The sequence below is a fragment of the Clinocottus analis genome, unplaced genomic scaffold (genome assembly GCF_023055335.1).
Source record: "Clinocottus analis isolate CAN_PGR_092001 unplaced genomic scaffold, fCliAna1.0.p SCAF_28, whole genome shotgun sequence".
Taxonomy (NCBI): Eukaryota; Metazoa; Chordata; class Actinopteri; order Perciformes; family Cottidae; genus Clinocottus; species Clinocottus analis.
In genome coordinates this window covers 67,501-86,531 of record NW_027176020.1, presented here as the reverse complement: position 1 = coordinate 86,531, position 19,031 = coordinate 67,501, and the positions used below count along the sequence as shown (strand labels likewise).

General features: G+C 48.0%; 3 protein-coding genes across 8 annotated transcripts in view; 2 read left to right on the top strand and 1 right to left on the bottom strand.

Moving 5' to 3' along the window:
• Positions 1-358: 358 nt before the first annotated feature.
• On the bottom strand, positions 359-8,565 carry med16 (mediator complex subunit 16). 3 transcript variants are annotated; one of them, XM_068592978.1, is made up of 16 exons: positions 8,547-8,565; positions 8,041-8,222; positions 7,851-7,958; positions 7,589-7,758; positions 5,155-5,436; positions 4,854-5,003; positions 4,581-4,686; positions 4,303-4,458; positions 3,978-4,192; positions 3,639-3,845; positions 3,268-3,478; positions 2,561-2,694; positions 1,949-2,141; positions 1,264-1,480; positions 1,023-1,106; positions 359-924 (listed from the first exon to the last, which is right to left on the bottom strand). In XM_068592978.1, the coding sequence occupies exons 2-16, from the start codon at positions 8,177-8,179 to the stop codon at positions 798-800; spliced, it is 2,499 nt and encodes an 832-aa protein (XP_068449079.1). In that variant the 5' UTR covers positions 8,180-8,222; positions 8,547-8,565; the 3' UTR covers positions 359-797. The 3 variants fall into 3 exon arrangements, with proteins under 3 accessions (XP_068449079.1, XP_068449077.1, XP_068449078.1); XM_068592976.1 differs by having other exon boundaries at positions 8,505-8,564; XM_068592977.1 differs by having other exon boundaries at positions 8,373-8,551.
• tmem259 (transmembrane protein 259) overlaps positions 8,255-19,031 on the top strand; it is a 13,140-nt gene continuing 2,363 nt past the window's right edge. The window contains exons 1-10 of one of the 4 annotated variants that reach the window (XM_068592983.1): positions 8,255-8,272; positions 10,362-10,614; positions 12,009-12,317; positions 13,234-13,411; positions 14,989-15,099; positions 15,409-15,531; positions 15,958-16,058; positions 16,260-16,317; positions 16,779-16,862; positions 17,187-17,319. In XM_068592983.1, the coding sequence (XP_068449084.1) occupies positions 10,396-10,614; positions 12,009-12,317; positions 13,234-13,411; positions 14,989-15,099; positions 15,409-15,531; positions 15,958-16,058; positions 16,260-16,317; positions 16,779-16,862; positions 17,187-17,319 (1,316 nt within the window). In that variant the 5' untranslated portion in view covers positions 8,255-8,272; positions 10,362-10,395. Of the gene's footprint in view, positions 8,273-8,813; positions 8,832-9,197; positions 9,683-10,243; positions 10,615-12,008; positions 12,318-13,233; positions 13,412-14,988; positions 15,100-15,408; positions 15,532-15,957; positions 16,059-16,259; positions 16,318-16,778; positions 16,863-17,186; positions 17,320-19,031 lie in introns of those variants that run through there. The other 3 variants (XM_068592981.1, XM_068592980.1, XM_068592982.1) reach the window with 3 other exon arrangements.
• On the top strand, positions 14,003-14,798 carry LOC137795489 (cuticle protein 16.5-like; the record flags this gene model as incomplete). The annotated part of the gene is made up of 2 exons (XM_068593007.1): positions 14,003-14,596; positions 14,790-14,798. Coding segments are annotated over 2 exons (603 nt in total), but the record flags the coding sequence as incomplete, so codon positions are not given.

The window sequence follows — 19,031 nt, the reverse complement described above, 5'->3', positions numbered from 1 at the left end:
ATGTGTACGTGTGTCTCTGTGTGCATCTGTGTATGTATATGAATGTGTGTCTATGCGTGTGTATATCTGTGTGAGGTGATCAATGCCTCCAGGTTCTAAACTCAGTTTTTTTCATTTGTTCATGAAGCTGAACCCTCTTCTTGAATGGATCAGAACCAGAATTAGAACAGAACCAGACCAGAGTCCTTTGTACTTGTGTTTCCATCTCCCTGAACTCTCATTGTGGTCCTTCTGTTCTTTTCAGAAACAAGATGGCGGATAAGAGTCTCACTGTTTTAAAGCTGCAGATATAAAGAATTTCAACTTCAATACTTTTAAACGGTGTTTTAAACTTTCCAACGGAAAAGTCATCAAAACATCAGGAAAAAACAAGCTTTTATTTTGACAGTTTTATTACAAAGTAACATACAAAACTTTATTTACAGGTTTATTTTGAGAGAAACATGTGAGGTGATGCGTTCAGGTGCTCAGCTGAGAGGAGCAGGGATCCTCCTCCACAGACCAGGTGATGCGTTCAGGTGCTCAGCTGAGAGGAGCAGGGATCCTCCTCCACAGACCAGGTGATGCGTTCAGGTGCTCAGCTGAGAGGAGCAGGGATCCTCCTCCACAGACCAGGTGATGCGTTCAGGTGCTCAGCTGAGAGGAGCAGGGATCCTCCTCCACAGACCAGGTGATGCGTTCAGGTGCTCAGCTGAGAGGAGCAGGGATCCTCCTCCACAGACCAGGTGATGCGTTCAGGTGCTCAGCTGAGAGGAGCAGGGATCCTCCTCCACAGACCAGGTGATGCGTTCAGGTGCTCAGCTGAGAGGAGCAGGGATCCTCCTCCACAGACCTCCACACAAACAGTTCTTGATCCAGCGCTGCTCCCACTGCTTCATTGCGTTGGTCTTGTTTGGAGAGCGAAGCATCGTCACACAGCCGCACCTGAACACATCACACACAACATTACCATGTTTCCCTTTGAAAGGCTGAAGCTGGTGACACAGGTGAGTGTGCTGTGACATCACTTCCTGTGGAAGTACCTGGTGCAGGCCTTGCTCTCCTCAGTGGGACAGACGCCCATATGGACACAGCGCAGGTTATCCATCTTCTGAGAGCCGGGACTCCTACACACACACACACACACACACACACACACACACACACACACACACACACACACACACACACACACACACACACACACACACACACACACACACACACACGATGAATGACACGTGTTGTACGCGAGCCCCTCGGTGTGGTGGAGGCTCAGGTTACCTGGTGAAGACCTCCAGCGGGGCAGTGGAACCGGCTCCGGGCAGAGACGAGGCTTTTCCAAACTGCAGCCTGAGCGGGTGTTTCCCCTGCAGCTTGACGATGACGCCGTCATTCACTGGGAGCCAGTCCATACTGGGAACCAGCAGCTGACTGGGCAGCAGGCAGCACTCGTCTATCAGTGTCTCATCGGGGTCCTGGGGGGGTCCGTCGTCCCGGGCTGAGACAGTCAAGCAGAGTCATGTTGTACAATCAATAACGTCTTCATAGTCTCTAAACTACCGTGTTATAAGGTCCCGTGTGGATCAATAAGGTAATCAGTAAGGTGATCAATAAGGTGATCAATAAGGTGACCAATAAGGTGACCAATAAGGTGACCAATAAGGTGATCTGTAAGGTGACCAATAAGGTGATCAGTAAAGTGATCAATAAGGTGATCAATAAGGTGACCAATAAGGTGATCAATAAGGTAATCAATAAGGTGATCAGTAAAGTGATCTGTAAGGTGATCAATAAGGTGACCAATAAGGTGATCAGTAAAGTGATCAGTAAGGTGATCAATAAGATAATCAGTAAAGTGATCAATAAGGTGATCAGTAAGGTGATCAATGAGGTGATCAATGAGGTGCTCAACGAGGTGATCAATAAAGTGATCAGTCAGGTGATCAATAAGGTGATCAGGTCTTACAGCAGATCCACAGCCTGGTCAGCAGCCTGAACAGCAGCTGCATGCTGTCCTGGTTGTCCGAGGTGGCGGTGAAGGTGGGCAGGCAGCCGGGCTTCAGCAGGCCCCAGATCCTGATCATCACCAGCAGCTCCCTCAGGAGGCCCAGAGACGCCCCGTCACGCATGAAGCCGAAGCCAGGCCGAGCCAGGGAGCCCTGTGGAGAGACCATAGGAGACCACGAGGGACCCAAGAGACCACGAGAGACCATAAGAGAGATCATGAACAGGTCTGTGATTTGACCCCTCATGTGGTCAAGCTTTAACTTTAGTGGGTTGTCCATATTGGGTTCTAGTCTTGTCTGTGGTTTCTTGGGTTCTAGTCTTGTCTGTGGTTTCTTGGGTTCTAGTCTTGTCTGTGGTTTCTTGGGTTCTAGTCTTGTCTGTGGTTTCTTGGGTTCCTCCTCATCATTCACCTGGAGTTCACGATGAAGGCATGTGAGCTGGTAGTCATGTAGAGTGTGGAATCCTGGTTTGGGTTAGTTAACTGGTAAGGGTTAGTTAGCTGGTTAATGTTAATTGCCTGGTTGGGGTTAGTTACCATGTTAACGCTAGTTACCTGGTTAACACTAGTTACCTGGTTGGGCAGGTTGGCCAGCAGGTAGAGGACAAAGTCGCCCACCCATTGGATGAGCTGCTGCAGGGACTGGAGGGGCGGGCCGTCCAACACAAACTCCTCCGTCTTCAGATTGATCATCACCTTATCAATATCTGAGGAGACAGGGACCAATCAGGGCTCATCCTCACCCAGTTAGATATCTCACCTGTGTGGTACCGCACCTGTTTAGAGATATCTTACCTGTGTGGATATCTCACCCGTTTAGAGATATCTCACCTGTTTAGAGATATCTCACCTGTGTAGAGATATCTCACCTGTGTAGAGATATCTCACCTGTGTAGAGATATCTCACCTGTGTAGAGATATCTCACCTGTGTAGAGATACCTCACCTGTGTAGAGATACCTCACCTGTGTAGAGATACCTCACCTGTTTAGAGATACCTCACCTGTTTAGAGATACCTCACCTGTTTAGAGATACCTCACCTGTTTAGAGATACCTCACCTGTTTAGAGATACCTCACCTGTTTAGAGATACCTCACCTGTTTAGAGATACCTCACCTGTTTAGAGATACCTCACCTGTTTAGATATCTCACCTGTTTAGATATCTCACATGTGTGGAACCTCACCTGGGTGGTACCAAACAGGTGGGTACCTCACCTGTTTGGTTCCTCACCTGTGTGGTCCCTCACCTGTGTAGAGCCACACCCGTGTGGTTCCTCACCTGGGTCGGTGTTCTTGGCACAGATCTCGCTGAGCCGGTCTCCGGGGCTCTTGTCGGGCGTGTGCAGGACGTGCGGCCGCAGCAGCGACTTCAGGGTGGAGCTGATGGCGATCAGCAGCAGCTTGGCGTGGAAGTCGCAGGCTCGAGCCGCCGTGGCCGTGGAGAGTTTACAGAGCGACGCCTTCACTGCCACGATGCGCGTGGCCAGAACCTGAGATGACAGCCACACTGATGCATCATGGGAAGTAGAGTTTACTGGAGAAGCACTTCCAGAGTCCCGACGTGACGGGTAAACTGTTGTTTTTGTCTTTACATAACAAAAGAAAGTGAAAGTGAACCGGTTCTATGTTCTTCAAAATAACCGCGCTGACCTGCTGCAGCGCCTGGTTCTGCCGCATGTACTCCTCATGCAGCTTCTCCACCAGGTTGTGCACCATGCTGGGCTGCACGTGCAGCAGCACGTCCCACCAGTCGTAGCCCGTCACCATGCAGTACTCCAGCAGGAACAGCAGGTGGCGCAGCGTCGTGTTCATCTCCAGCACCTGACCCATAGAAGGCGACACTCGCAGCATGTGCAGCTGCGGAGAACACAGAACCAACGTCAGAACACTGGGTTCTAATTGATCCCATCTCCATGCGTAGAACCTTGTAATGGACTTACTGCTCTCTAGAAGACAGGAGTACCTCAATGTTCAGGTGCGCGTTCTCACCTTGCCGTGGTTGTCGACTCCGGCCAGTGCCAGTGAGGTCCAGGAGAACTGCAGGGCCTTGAAGTGGAGGGCGGGGCCTCCGGTTCTCTGGCGCTTGATGGCGGACTCGTCTCCCGGCCTCTGACCGGAGGAGGGTCCGTAGAAGACCCCCATCATGTGGAGGGACAGCCGGTGCAGGATCTGGATGCTGCCGTCATGGAAGGCCAGGGCTAGACCTGCAGCAGGGAGAAAATGGACCTCAGACCGGGTCCCTGACCGGGTACCGAACCGGCTACCAGACCAGGTCCCGGTGCCACACGCTCACAGAGACGGGCCAAGACCTCACCGAGTCCGGGGCAGAACTTGGTGTCTGACGCCACCTTCAGGTCCGTGTTGGAGATGGAGATGGGCAGCTTGGGCAGCGCCACAGCCGACACCCGCTCCAGGTCGTTGGTGGTGGTCAAGATCCTCCACTTCAGGATGGTGGGCTGCTTCTCCCCCACTAGACCCAGAGGAACCAGAGAAACCAGAGGTCAACATGAGCACTGAGCCGGACCCTGTGGAACCAGAGGAACCAGAGGGCAACATGAGCACTGAGCCGGTGGAACCCGTGTGGTCTCTTACCAACTGGTGATCGGTGCTGGAAGATGTTGTTGACAGGAAGACCCTCCTTCCTCAGAGACCAGCACTCCACGATGCTGCCGCTCTGATTGGACGCGCACAGCAGAACCTGCAACACATAGGTTCTTTGTCAGGTTCTGATGGTTCTGTGTGACCAACTCCTCTCTGGTCTGTTCTTCATGTTTTACTGGTCTCCGATCTGTCAGAACACAACTTCTGAAATGTGTTGTTCTACTGGATACCGGTTTTATGGGCTACCCAGGTTCTCCTTGTTACCTGTTCAGAGTTCTCTCTGGTGAGGAACTTGAGGTGCGTGACCGCCGGGTACTTCTCCCTCCTCAGAGAGTCGGTGGTGCAGCGCAGGAACAGAGACGGCAACAGTTCAGTGTCAATGCGACACTTCTCACTCACGACGCTCACGACCACCTGAACACAGAGAACATGGTTCTTTAGAGGTCTGAGAACATGGTTATTGTTCCTTAGTGGCCGTCAGAGAACATGGTTATTGTTTCTAGCAGTCAGAAAAACTGAAAGAGGAGGTTCTACCTGGTAGAATAGAAAGAGGAGGAGGTTCTACCTTGTAGAACTGGACTGGAGACGAGCTGCTGCCGTCGGTGGCTGCCACCACGATATTCCCTCCGCCGGTGAAGGCGATGTCGGCTAAAGCCACGCGGCCCCTCAGGCGGCAGAGGCTCTCGCTGGCCGTCAGCAGAGCGCCGCCCGGCTTCAGCAGCGACACGGTGACCAGGCCGCTCACCGTCACCGCCAGCCAGCCCTCCATGGGCTTCCCCCCGAACAGAGTCAGGGACGGAGAGAACTTCACCCGGGAGAACTTCTCGCCAAAGTTTGTAGAACCCGACTGAACCCACAGGAGACAAGGAACATGAATATGTTATTGTTAACTGTCTGACAGATATACAGGACTGTCTCAGAAAATTAGAATATTATGATAAAGTTCTTTATTTTCTGTAATGCAATTAAAAAAACAAAAATGTCATGCATTCTGGATTCATTACAAATCAAATGAAATATTGCAAGCCTTTTATTATTTTAATATTGCTGATTATGGCTTACAGCTTAAGAAAACTCAAAAATCCTATCTCAAAAAATTAGAATATTTCCTCAGACCAAGTAAAAAAAAAGATTTATAACAGCAAAACAAAATCAAACATTTGAAAATGTCCATTAATGCACTCAGTACTTGGTTGGGAATCCTCTTGCACGGATTACTGCTTCAATGCGGCGTGGCATGGAGGCAATCAGCCTGTGGCATTGCTGAGGTTGTATGGATGCCCAGGATGCTTCAATAGCGGCCTTTAGCTCATTTGCATTGTTGGGTCTGGTGTCTTTCAGCTTCTTCTTCTCAATACCCCACACATTCTCTATGGGGTTCAGGTCAGGGGAAAGGCAGGCCAATCGAGGACAGTAATGCCATGGTCAGTACACCAGTTACTGGTGGTTTTGGCACTGTTGGCAGGTGCCAGATCATGCTGGAAAATGAAATCCTCATCTCCATAGAGCTTTTCAGCAGACGGAAGCACGTAGCGCTCTAAAATCTCTTGGTACACAGCTGCATTTACTCTGGACTTGAAACACAGTGGACCAACACCAGCAGCTGACATGGCTCCCCAAACCATCACTGACTGTGGGAACTTCACACTGGATTTCAAGCAACTTGGATTTTGCGCCTCTCCAGCCTTTCTCCAGACTCTGGCGCCTTGACTTCCAAATGAAATACAAAACTTGCTTTCGTCTGAGAAGAGGACTTTGGACCACTCTGCAACTGTCCAGTGCTTCTTTTCCATAGCCCAAGTCAGACGCTTCTTCCGTTGTCTTGAGTTCAGAAGTGGCTTAACCATGGGAATACGGCTATTGGAGCCCATTTCCCGGACACGTCTGTGAACAGTGGCTTTTGATACCTGGACTCCAGCTTCAGTTCACTGTCTTTGAAGCTCCCCCAAATTCTGGAAGCGACTCTTCTTCACAATGCTGTTAAGGCTGCGGTCATCTCTCTTGGTTGTGCAGCGTTTCCTGCCACATTTCCCCCTTCCAACAGACTTTTTGTGGATGTGCTTTGAAACTGCACTCTGTGAACAGCTTGCTCTTTGAGAAATTTCTTTTTGTGTCTTCCCCTCCTGATGGAGGGTGTCAATGATGGTCCTCTGGACAGCAGTCAGATCAGCAGTCTTCCCCATACTTGTGATTTAGTTTACTGAACCAAGCTGAGTGTTTTTCAAGGCTCAGGAAACCCTTGCAGGTGTTTCGAGTTAATTAGACGATTCAAGTGATTAGTTGAATACCCTACTAGTATACTTTTTCATGATATTCTAATTTTGAGATAGGATTTTTGAGTTTTCTTAAGCTGTAAGCCATAATCAGCAATATTAAAATAATAAAAGGCTTGCAATATTTCAGTTGATTTGTAATGAATCTAGAATGCATGACATTTTTGTTTTTTTAATTGCATTACAGAAAATAAAGAACTTTATCATAATATTCTAATTTTCTGAGAGTCCTGTACGCATAAGTATTTACGCATATATATATATATATATATATATATATATATATATATATATATACACACATGTACATACATATATACACACATGTACATACATATATATACACATGTACATACATACACACAAACATACAATGACCTGTTATTTAACTTTATGTCATCATCGTTCACAACCATTCACACACTGATAGGCAGAGCTACCATGATGGGAGGAGCTACCGCTATAGGAGGAGCTATTATGATAGGTGGAGCTAATACTATGGAAGGAGCTACCGCTTTGGGAGGAGCTGTTGGCTGTTTGTCTTTTGCAAATTAGTGTCGCCCGAGTTGAAATATCTTAACTCCAGCAAAAAAGCAAATTTTCACAACGTATCATTCGCGCTGCCCGCCGAAACAAGTATACACCACAAGGACAATTACGATTTCTGAAGAACGACCTGCTCGACCCCTCCCGACTCGGTTATTGGTTCTACGAGTACGCTGTTACCATCTCCACGTGCAGAGCCAGCTTCACGCCGTTGTGCAGCCAGCTCAGAGCCACGATGGGGTCTCCGTCCAGAGAGCTGGAGAGGAGGCTCTCCCAGCTGTTCACCAGGTGGTCCGACATGGACCAACACTTGATCTGCCCGTCACCGTCTGCAGACAGCAGCCTGGAACCTCCACACACCATCCACCAATACACACATCAATACACACACCAATAAACACATCAATAAACACAACACATCAATACACAGATCAATAAATACCTGATTGATCCCACTCCAAACAGGAAATGACCTCAGTGTGTCCAGAGCTGATGGAGTAAACGTCCCAAGGGTGCTCAGTGTCGATGATGTGGATCATGTGACTAACATCTGAAACACACACACAAATACTGACCTCCTGTTGGTTTAGGTGCTGCAGGTGTGCTACAGGTGCGTCTGTGCTGCAGCTCACCTTTGTCGTCGTCCTCTCCTTTCAGGTCCGTGCTGAAGGCCACCAGGTTCCTGCAGGACCAGGAGCACACCAAAGGGATGGAGGGGCAGTGAGTGCTCTTAGGACGCTTCTCCCAGTCACACACGTACGCAAGCTCCATGATACCACAGAAGAAGAAGCTGGAGGCCAACAGGAGACCTCACCTGAAGACACATACAGACAGAAAAGCAGGCAGAAACATTGGAATCAACATGTAAGAAGTATACTTTTAAAATAGTAAATAAACTTATAGATGAGATCAGATGAGACCCGGGTCTTTGAGGAACCCGGTCAAATTTAAAACCGGATCTCACCCTGTGCCTATGTAGCTAGCAGTTATATGCTAACGTTAGCTTTCCTCACTTTGCTTTTGGCTCCAAACAAAAGTAAAAAGACAAAGAAAGAAGAGTCTTTGGTATCAAATACAATATTATCTATAATATTACCTATAATATTAAATATAATGGTCGCTGTTGTAACAAACAAACCTTCCTCCCGTTACTCGCTTCAACAAAGTACCAGGACCTCGCAGTTCATGGGGCGTCTCTACAAAAGCCTGTCTGTAAAATATTATATTATATATTTATTAGAACAATAAAGTAAGGAACTATAACGCTCGATAAAAACTGTGAACCTGTGTTTGAGTAGTTATTGAATATGTTCTACTCAGTGTTTGTCTCTTTTTTGTCAGATTATAAACGGTGTTTTTCTAAGACGGCGGCGGCGGGGCAGCCTTCTCTAAAGATGCAGAGGGCATTCTTACCCTTAGCGAGGTTTGTCAGGGTCCTCAAATAAATACACATATGTATGCATATTATGTAATAACATATTTGCGTAATGCAGGAGTCATAATACGAATATTGATCCGTATCATGTTGTAACGATGACACATATTCAATATGTTATACATATAAAATATGTTTTATGTTATTGTTCTAGTACACATTAAAAAGTGCAAAAACAAACATTGATCACAAAAGTTGACATATTGTCGAAAGAAATATTACCAACAAGTTGATGTGAATTGAAAAGTTTAAGTGTACCAGAGGAGTCTCCCTCTGGTGGTCAGGAAAAAGAATGCAGCTTTAACACATGACTTCTATACAACTAGGGGAGTGGGTCTGATACATGGACCGGATGTGGGTCTGATACATGGAACGGATGTGGGTCTGATACATGGAACGGATGTGGGTCTGGTACATGGACCATTGTTGGTTATGAGTTTTGCACCTGGCAGATAAAACTCGGGGTTAGGCTCCGCCCCGCAGGACCCGTATTTCCGGTCAGGTGATTGTCTCGTCAGGCTGCTGAGTCTCTGGTCTCTTGTTAACTCTGTTAGCTCCTGTTAGCTTCTGTTAGCTCACAGGTGAAGCCAGCGAACGGGTTTAGATTAAACTGAGATGCCTCTACAGGGTCCGGCTCCCGGGTTCTAGGTTAGGGGGTTTCGGGTCCTGGTTTAGAGGGTTTCGGGTTCTGCTAGCTCCTTTAGCGTTAGCTTCCTCTGGAGCGCGTTAACGGGAATCTGTTGCGTTCTGCTGAGAACACCGGAGACATGGTCCATGTTCCCGTTAACGTCCCGCTCATGTTCCCGGTAACGGACTCACCGCGCAGGAGCTGCTCTCAGGTAAGCTTCATGTCCACACATACAGAGTTAGGGGCGGGCTGTTTACCTGAGGAGGAGCAGGCCTCACAACAACATGCAGGCTGTATACACACAGAGACACACACAGAGACACACACAGAGACACACACACAGAGACATACAAAGACACACAGAAACAGAGACAGACACACATACACAGAGAAACACACGCACAGAGACACGAAGACAAACGTGCACGGAGACACACACAGAGACGCACACACAAACACGCGCACAGAGACACACACACACACACACACACAACCACGCTCACAGAGACACAAAGACAAACACGTGCACGGACACACACGCGCACACACACACACACATACACACACACACACACACACACTTTTCTACCTTTCTCTACTAAACTTTACTACCTTTCTTTACTTTACAACCTAATTGTACTGGGGTTGTGTATTCTACTGCATTGTGACATAAAGGCTCTGTCATTTATTAATAAAAGATTTTTGTTCACAACTTGGTAAACATGGGAAATGTTCAATTTAATTATCAAAGTCTTCACTGATTTGTTTTCAGTGACATCTGTGTAAAGCAGTCTATCAGCTCTCAGCTCGGAGCCCCTCCACTGATCTGAGGTCAGAGTTTTACGGCGTCCACCTGCCTACAGCCATGCTGACCTAGAATCAACTGTTAGTTTGTGCAGTGAGCTGAATCCAGAGGTAGAGATCATGTCTGAGAATCAGGCCAACAACAACAACGTCCCTCTGAACAACAACAACAACAACATGGGACCCAACAGGATCCGAAACCCCAACATCAACCAGAACCCCCTCATCAATGTCCGTGATCGCCTCTTCCACGCCCTCTTCTTCAAGATGGCCGTCACATACGCCCGACTGTTCCCTCCGTCCTTCAGGAGGGTCTTTGAGTTCTTCGTCCTGCTCAAGGTGTGTAACGTCTCTTATATAGAGTTAAATATATAACACGAGGTGTGTAACGTCTCTTATATAGAGTTAAATATATAACACGAGGTGTGTAACGTCTCTTATATAGAGTTAAATATAAAACACGAGGTGTGTAACGTCTCTTATATAGAGTTAAATATATAACACGAGGTGTGTAACGTCTCTTATATAGAGTTAAATATAAAACACGAGGTGTGTAACGTCTCTTATATAGAGTTAAATATAAAACACGAGGTGTGTAACGTCTCTTATATAGAGTTAAATATATAACACGAGGTGTGTAACGTCTCTTATATAGAGTTAAATATATAACACGAGGTGTGTAACGTCTCTTATATAGAGTTAAATATATAACACGAGGTGTGTAACGTCTCTTATATAGAGTTAAATATATAACACGAGGTGTGTAACGTCTCTTATATAGAGTTAAATATATAACACGAGGTGTGTAACGTCTCTTAGAGTTAAATATATAACATAAAAGTGAAAGACCGTAGCGTTTGGGCTCTTAACATTTCATGTCATTCGTGGTGAATGTGCATCATGGGAGAACACGTGTTGTGTATATAAAAGAGTCTTCTCAACAACATATACAAAATGTGCCTAAAAAACAACGTAATGTTTCTGTAAATGAGGATTTACATTTTTTTTGAATAAAGTCTGGGAGGAAATCCAGAGATTATAAATCCACCAGATTAACAGCAGTCAGCCCTCCAGGCTTTTCCCAGTTAAGACTCAGTGATGAAGACTGCTGGGTCGTGATGAAGACTGCTGGGTCGTGATGAAGACTGCTGGGTCGTGATGAAGACTGCTGGGTCGTGATGAAGACTGCTGGGTCGTGATGAAGACTGCTGGGTCGTGATGGCTCTTTACTCTATTAAATTATTTTGTACAGCCTGAAGTCAGAAGTCATAAAGTGCGTCAGAGGCTTTTCAGTCTGTACTCACAAACATCCTCTGACCTTTGACCCATCAGAACAAAAACAACTCCCCCAAAACCTTTAAGGGCAGAAATGGCTTTGGCAATTGTGTGTGTGTGTGTGTGTGTGTGTGTGTGTGTGTGTGTGTGTGTGACCTGAAAACTCACCTTTTTAAGAAACCTTTAAAAAGTGCTTTTAAATATATCTTAAAAAATGTTCTTGTTTTATTCTGCTCTGCGGCACTTTCAGATTGTAAGAATGTATCGTGCAATATAAATAAAAATGTATTATTAATAATATAACTCCTCAAAATCAGAAATGTTTTATTCCCACGTGAGTTAGTACAAACAAAGAATTTGTCCTGGCGGAAGGTGCATCATCATCAACAACAACAACAATAAACATTTAACTATACAAGTGAAAGTATAAAATGAAATGGTGCTGTGCTCCTGTTCAGGCGCTCTTCGTCCTCTTCATCCTCGCCTACATTCACATCGCCTTTTCTCGCTCGCCCATCAACTGTCTGGAGGTGGTGAGGGAGCGCTGGCCTCGGGACGGCATCCTGCGGGTGGAGATCCAGAGGAACTCCAGCCGTGCCCCCGTCTTCCTGCAGTACTACGACTCCACCGGCCTGCAGGAGGAGCTGGAGGCAGAGGAGGGCGGGGCCAGAGGAGTGGTGGGCCTCAGCCTGGCCGCACTGCAGGAGGAAGAGGAGGAAGACGAGGATGAGATGACCCTGGAGATGTTTGACAACAGCTCTGTGCAGGTGAGCGGAGGCACAGCCACTAGGGGTCAGCAGTGTAGTTCCCTCCACAGCCACTGGGGGGTAGAGGTGTAGTTCCCCCCACAGCCACTGGGGGGTAGAGGTGTAGTTCCCCCCACAGCCACTAGGGGGTAGAGGTGTAGTTCCCCCCACAGCCACTAGGGGGTAGAGGTGTAGTTCCCCCCACAGCCACTAGGGGGTAGAGGTGTAGTTCCCCCCACAGCCACTAGGGGGTAGAGGTGTAGTTCCCCCCACAGCCACTAGGGGGTAGAGGTGTAGTTCCCCCCACAGCCACTAGGGGGCAGCGGTGTAGTTGCCCCCACAGCCACTAGGGGCCAGCGGTGCAGTTCCCCCCCACAGCCACTAGGGGCCAGCGGTGCAGTTCCCCCCCACAGCCACTAGGGGCCAGCGGTGCAGTTCCCCCCCACAGCCACTAGGGGCCAGCGATGCAGTTCCCCCCCACAGCCACTAGGGGGCAGCGGTGCAGTTCCCCCCCACAGCCACGAGGGGGCAGCGGTGCAGTTCCCCCCCACAGCCACGAGGGGGCAGCGGTGCAGTTCCCCCCCACAGCCACGAGGGGGCAGCAGACGTCAGCAGGTCTTCAGAGGGATCAGGCGGAGCAGCAGCCGCTCTAGAACACTCATTGGATTTATTTATTAATTCAAAACTCAAACTTTATTACGTCGTCATATTACGTACATTTTTACATGCATACATGAAATTTGCTCTCTGCATTTGACATCCATAGCCATTAAGGAGCAGAGGGCTGAGGACTCCTTCTGCAGAGTGGCTGTGGTCTGTTCACTGTGAAGTATTCCTAGGACTGGACTAGAACGCATCCGTGCTGATGTCATCCTGTAATCTGACTGGAGGGATCAACTCTGGCCCCACGTTGGTTGAATTCTGTTTCCTGCTGCAGTTCGAGCTGGACATTGAGCCTCGTCTGAAGCCGTCTCTGATTGGAGGAGGTGTTGGAAGAGGAGGAGAAGGAGCAGGAGGAGTGAACGACAGCCAGGACGTCTCCTTCAGCCAGACCACTAAAGGTATGCAGCCGCTGAAGGACTCAGTGTCTGAGCTGGAGATGATGACCAGAGCAGGTAAACCCTCCTTTCCTCTGTCCTCCTCTTTCCTCCTCCTCTTACCTCCTCCCTCCTTTCCTCTGTCCTCCTTCTATCGCTCTCCTTTTCCTCTCTTCTTACATCCTACCTTCTCTCTTCTGCTCCTCTCCTCCTCTTTGTTCCCTTCTCTATCCTTTCCCTCTCCTCTTACATCCTCCAACCTTCTTATCTCCTCTCTCCTTAACCCCAGCAGGTGATATCAGTCTCAGTGACTGTAAACCAGAACCAGATAGAGCTCTTCATGTAGACCCGTATGTAGCGCCTGTAGCGTATGTAGCACCTGTAGCGTATGTAGCACCTGTAGCGTATGTAGCGCCTGTAGCGTATGTAGCGCCTGTAGCGCCTGTAGAGTATGTAGCGTCTGCAGCGCCTGTAGCGTCTGCAGCGCCTGTAGCGTCTGTAGCGCCTGTAGAGTATGTAGCATCTGTAGCGCCTGTAGACTCTGTAGCATCTGTAGACTCTGTAGTGTCTGTAGAGTATGTAGCGCCTGTAGAGTCTGTGGCGTCTGTAGCGCCTGTAGAGTATGTAGCATCTGTAGACTCTGTAGTGTCTGTAGAGTATGTAGCGCCTGTAGAGTCTGTGGCGTCTGCAGCGCCTGTAGCGTCTGCAGCGCCTGTAGAGTATGTAGCGTCTGCAGCGCCTGTAGAGTATGTAGCGTCTGCAGCGCCTGTAGAGTATGTAGCGTCTGCAGCGCCTGTAGAGTATGTAGCGTCTGCAGCGCCTGTAGAGTATGTAGCGTCTGCAGCGCCTGTAGAGTATGTAGCGTCTGCAGCGCCTGTAGCGTCTGCAGCGCCTGTAGCGTCTGCAGCGCCTGTAGTGCCTGTAGAGTATGTAGCATCTGCAGCGCCTGTAGAGTATGTAGCGTCTGCAGCGCCTGTAGAGTATGTAGCGTCTGCAGCGCCTGTAGCGTCTGCAGCGCCTGTAGAGTATGTAGCGCCTGTAGAGTATGTAGCGTCTGCAGCGCCTGTAGCGTCTGTAGTGCCTGTAGAGTATGTAGCGCCTGTAGAGTATGTAGCGCCTGTAGAGTATGTAGCATCTGCAGCGCCTGTAGAGTATGTAGCGTCTGCAGCGCCTGTAGCGTCTGCAGCGCCTGTAGAGTATGTAGCGCCTGTAGAGTATGTAGCATCTGCAGCGCCTGTAGAGTATGTAGCATCTGCAGCGCCTGTAGAGTATGTAGCGTCTGCAGCGCCTGTAGCGTCTGCAGCGCCTGTAGAGTCTGTAGCGCCTGTAGAGTATGTAGCGTCTGCAGCGCCTGTAGCGTCTGCAGCGCCTGTAGCGTCTGTAGTGCCTGTAGAGTATGTAGCATCTGTAGCGCCTGTAGAGTATGTAGCGCTTGTAGAGTCTGTGGCGTCTGTAGTGCCTGTAGAGTATGTAGCATCTGCAGCGTCTGTAGCGCCTGTAGAGTATGTAGCATCTGTAGACTCAGTGTCTGTAGAGTCTGTAGCATCTGTAGCGCCTGTAGAGTCTGTAGCGCCTGTAGAGTATGTAGCGCCTGTAGAGTATGTAGCGTCTGTAGCGTCTGTAGCGTCTAAAGGAGTCTGTTGCTGCTTCCTCAGTGTGGCCCCAGGAGGAGTACATCGTGGAATATTCCCTGGAGTACGGCTTCCTGCGTTTGTCTCCGAGCACCAGACAGAGACTCAACATCCCCGTCATGGTCGTCACTTTGGGTGAGTCACTGAAGGCCTTCATTTTCCTGTTTGTACATCCTTGATTCCTGTCCTCACCACCTCTCCTCGCATCTTAGTCCAAGCCATAGGAGATAAGAGGCGAAAGGAGTCGAGGCAACTAGCATTTAACCAATGAGTCATCATTTCCAAGTCTTCGAGAGATGCATTGTAGAGTTGGAGCTCTTAGGCCATCAGGGGAGGAAACTAGGAGGCCAAGAGGGGAGGAAACAGGGAGGCACAACATGGAGCCCACTGAACACTTGTCTGCCTCACAGTCACGTGACTCACACCTCTGATGAACCCGTTTAGATCCCGTGAAGGACGAGTGTTTCGGTGACGGCTTCAGCCGCTTCCTGCTCGACGAGTTCTTGGGCTACGACGACATCCTGATGTCCAGTGTGAAGGCGCTCGCAGAGAACGAGGAGAACAAAGGTAGAGAACCAGCGAGGATACAACGTAAAAGAACCCTAGTCCCTCTAACCTTGTTCCCTAACACAAGTTCCACTTCTGTGACTCTAGACCTGAACCAGTCCTAACTGTAGACCTGAACCAGTCCTAACTGTAGACCTGAACCAGTCCTAACTGTAGACCTGAACCAGTCCTAACTGTAGACCTGAACCAGTCCTAACTGTAGACCTGAACCAGTCCTAACTGTAGACCTGAACCAGTCCTAACTGTAGACCTGAACCAGTCCTAACTGTAGACCTGAACCATAACTGTAGGCCTGGTTCAGAGAGCAGGGCTGTAGTGGGGTCATATGGTACGAGGATCTTTCTCTGACTACAGAATCAGTAATGCGTAACTTGTGTGTGTGTGTGTTAGTGAGTTAGCAGTGTGTCACACTGTGGTTCTCTGCAGGGTTCCTGAGGAACGTGGTGTCTGGGGAACATTACCGCTTTGTCAGCATGTGGATGGCCAGAACCTCCTACCTGGCTGCCTTCGTCATCATGGTTATCTTCGTAAGTGAATAGTTTATAATGGTCTGCAATGGAAACTTAAATTAAATGAATCTTTGAAATGCAGTCGTGAGGGTAGAATCTCAAATTCAGATCAACATGTCAGTGAGGTGGTGCTTTAGAATGAAGATTCAAAAAAAGGCAAAACTAGATCACATATCTAAGTTGTTGTGTTTTGATCAGTGTTCATGTTTTGTCTTTCAGACTCTGTCCGTGTCCATGCTGCTGAGATACTCGCACCACCAGATCTTCGTCTTTATCGGTCAGTTTACTCTGAGACCTCACATCCACATTCAGCCCAGACCAGTTCGTTGTTTATTCCAGACCAGTTCGTTGTTTATTCCAGACCAGTTCGTTGTTTATTCCAGACCAGTTCGTTGTTTATTCCAGACCAGTTCGTTGTTTATTCCAGACCAGTTCATTGTTTAGCCCAGACCAGTTCATTGTTTAGACAGGTTCCCACAGGTTTATTGTTCCAGAAGGGTTTAATGGAGCCTAGTCGGTTCCAGAGTCAGACCTGTCCAATGTAGACCAGTGCACTATAATCCAGTCTAGTCCAGTTTAATGTAGTTCTGTATGGTCCAGTTTAAGAATTTAAATAACTGACTGGACAGACGTGTGATCCAGGACCGGAACAGAGTACTGGTGTTAGTACAGACGTGTGATCCAGACTTGATGGACCATCAGCTTTGTGTTGATCTGGTCTCGGTATGTGCCCCTCAGTGGATCTCCTTCAGATGTTGGAGATGAATATGACCATCGCCTTCCCAGCAGCCCCTCTGCTCACCGTCATCCTGGCCCTCGTTGGTAAGTCCACTTCCTGATAAGTCCCCAGCTGAGACAACTTAGGACCAGCCTGAACTCTAGTCTTAATATTTGACCAAACCTGGTCAGAACAGTTGGGCTACAGGCGTCTGCCTAATTCTAGTCGCTCAAGTCTTTCAAGTTCCTCATCTAGAAAGTCCTGAGAGGAAGCTGTTGAATCCAGAGTCCATGATGCAAAGAAGGTTCATCTCACAGCTTCATGAGACAAACCTTTTGATGGTTGTCGTCATAGAATGGTCTCTTCTTGTGACTTGTGTGGCTGAAAGAGTAAAATACTGACCTGCTGGTGTCACTTCCTGTCCTCAGGCATGGAGGCCATCATGTCTGAGTTCTTCAACGACACGACAACAGCCTTCTACATCATCCTCATTGTCTGGTTGGCCGATCAGTATGACGCCATCTGCTGTCACACCAATACCAGCAAACGCCACTGGCTGAGGTTAGTCACATGACCAACACCGGCTCACTTCATCTATCTATAGATACCTATAGATAGATATAGATATATATATATATATCTATATAGATATATATTTATATATATATCTATATATAGATAGATATAGATATATATCTATATCTATATAGATATATATATAAATATAGATACATCTATCTATCTATCTATAAGATTTTGACCAATTTTGTCGTAGTTATTTCGACACATTTCCACCAAATGCAGTTGTAAAAGCACAAAGTGTGTCAGCGATGTGACGTTTCTTTTGTAATATGATGCCTGCCCAAAACAATTAGAGCTAACATGTACGGAACATCCCAACACTTTTTCTGCCTTAGTCCAAAGCAGGAGGCAAAGCTTCATGTGTTAAAGCTGCATTCTCTCTCCTGACCACCAGGGGGCGACTCCTCTGGTTGTATAGAAGTCTATGCTTCATGTGTTAAAGCTGCATTCTCTCTCCTGACCACCAGGGGGCGACTCCTCTGGTTGTATAGAAGTCTATGCTTTATGTGTTAAAGCTGCATTCTCTCTCCTGACCACCAGGGGGCGACTCCTCTGGTTGTATAGAAGTCTATGCTTTATGTGTTAAAGCTGCATTCTCTCTCCTGACCACCAGGGGGCGACTCCTCTGGTTGTATAGAAGTCTATGCTTTATGTGTTAAAGCTGCATTCTCTCTCCTGACCACCAGGGGGTGACTCCTCTGGTTGTATAGAAGTCTATTCTTCATGTGTTAAAGCTGCATTCTCTCTCCTGACCACCAGGGGGCGACTCCTCTGGTTGTATTGAAGTCTATTCTTCATGTGTTAAAGCTGCATTCTCTCTCCTGACCACCAGGGGGCGACTCCTCTGGTTGTATAGAAGTCTATGCTTCATGTGTTAAAGCTGCATTCTCTCTCCTGACCACCAGGGGGCGACTCCTCTGGTTGTATAGAAGTCTATGCTTTATGTGTTAAAGCTGCATTCTCTCTCCTGACCACCAGGGGGCGACTCCTCTGGTTGTATAGAAGTCTATGCTTTATGTGTTAAAGCTGCATTCTCTCTCCTGACCACCAGGGGGCGACTCCTCTGGTTGTATAGAAGTCTATGCTTTATGTGTTAAAGCTGCATTCTCTCTCCTGACCACCAGGGGGTGACTCCTCTGGTTGTATAGAAGTCTATTCTTCATGTGTTAAAGCTGCATTCTCTCTCCTGACCACCAGGGGGCGACTCCTCTGGTTGTATAGAAGTCTATGCTTCATGTGTTAAAGCTGCATTCTCTCTCCTGACCACCAGGGGGCGACTCCTCTGGTTGTATAGAAGTCTATTCTTCATGTGTTAAAGCTGCATTCTCTCTCCTGACCACCAGGGGGCGACTCCTCTGGTTGTATAGAAGTCTATGCTTTATGTGTTAAAGCTGCATTCTCTCTCCTGACCACCAGGGGGCGACTCCTCTGGTTGTATAGAAGTCTATGCTTTATGTGTTAAAGCTGCATTCTCTCTCCTGACCACCAGGGGGTGACTCCTCTGGTTGTATAGAAGTCTATTCTTCATGTGTTAAAGCTGCATTCTCTCTCCTGACCACCAGGGGGCGACTCCTCTGGTTGTATAGAAGTCTATGCTTCATGTGTTAAAGCTGCATTCTCTCTCCTGACCACCAGGGGGCGACTCCTCTGGTTGTATAGAAGTCTATTCTTCATGTGTTAAAGCTGCATTC

Excerpts from the sequence above, each read along its gene's own strand:
- med16 (XM_068592978.1), bottom strand. The coding sequence starts at position 8,179 with ATGGAGCTTGCGTACGTGTGTGACTGGGAGAAGCGTCCTAAGAGCACT. Across the intron at positions 1,481-1,948 it reads GACCAGGCTGTGGATCTGCT|CCCGGGACGACGGACCCCCC; the intron begins GTAAGACCTGAT and ends TGACTGTCTCAG. Across the intron at positions 925-1,022 it reads GAGAGCAAGGCCTGCACCAG|GTGCGGCTGTGTGACGATGC; the intron begins GTACTTCCACAG and ends TGATGTGTTCAG.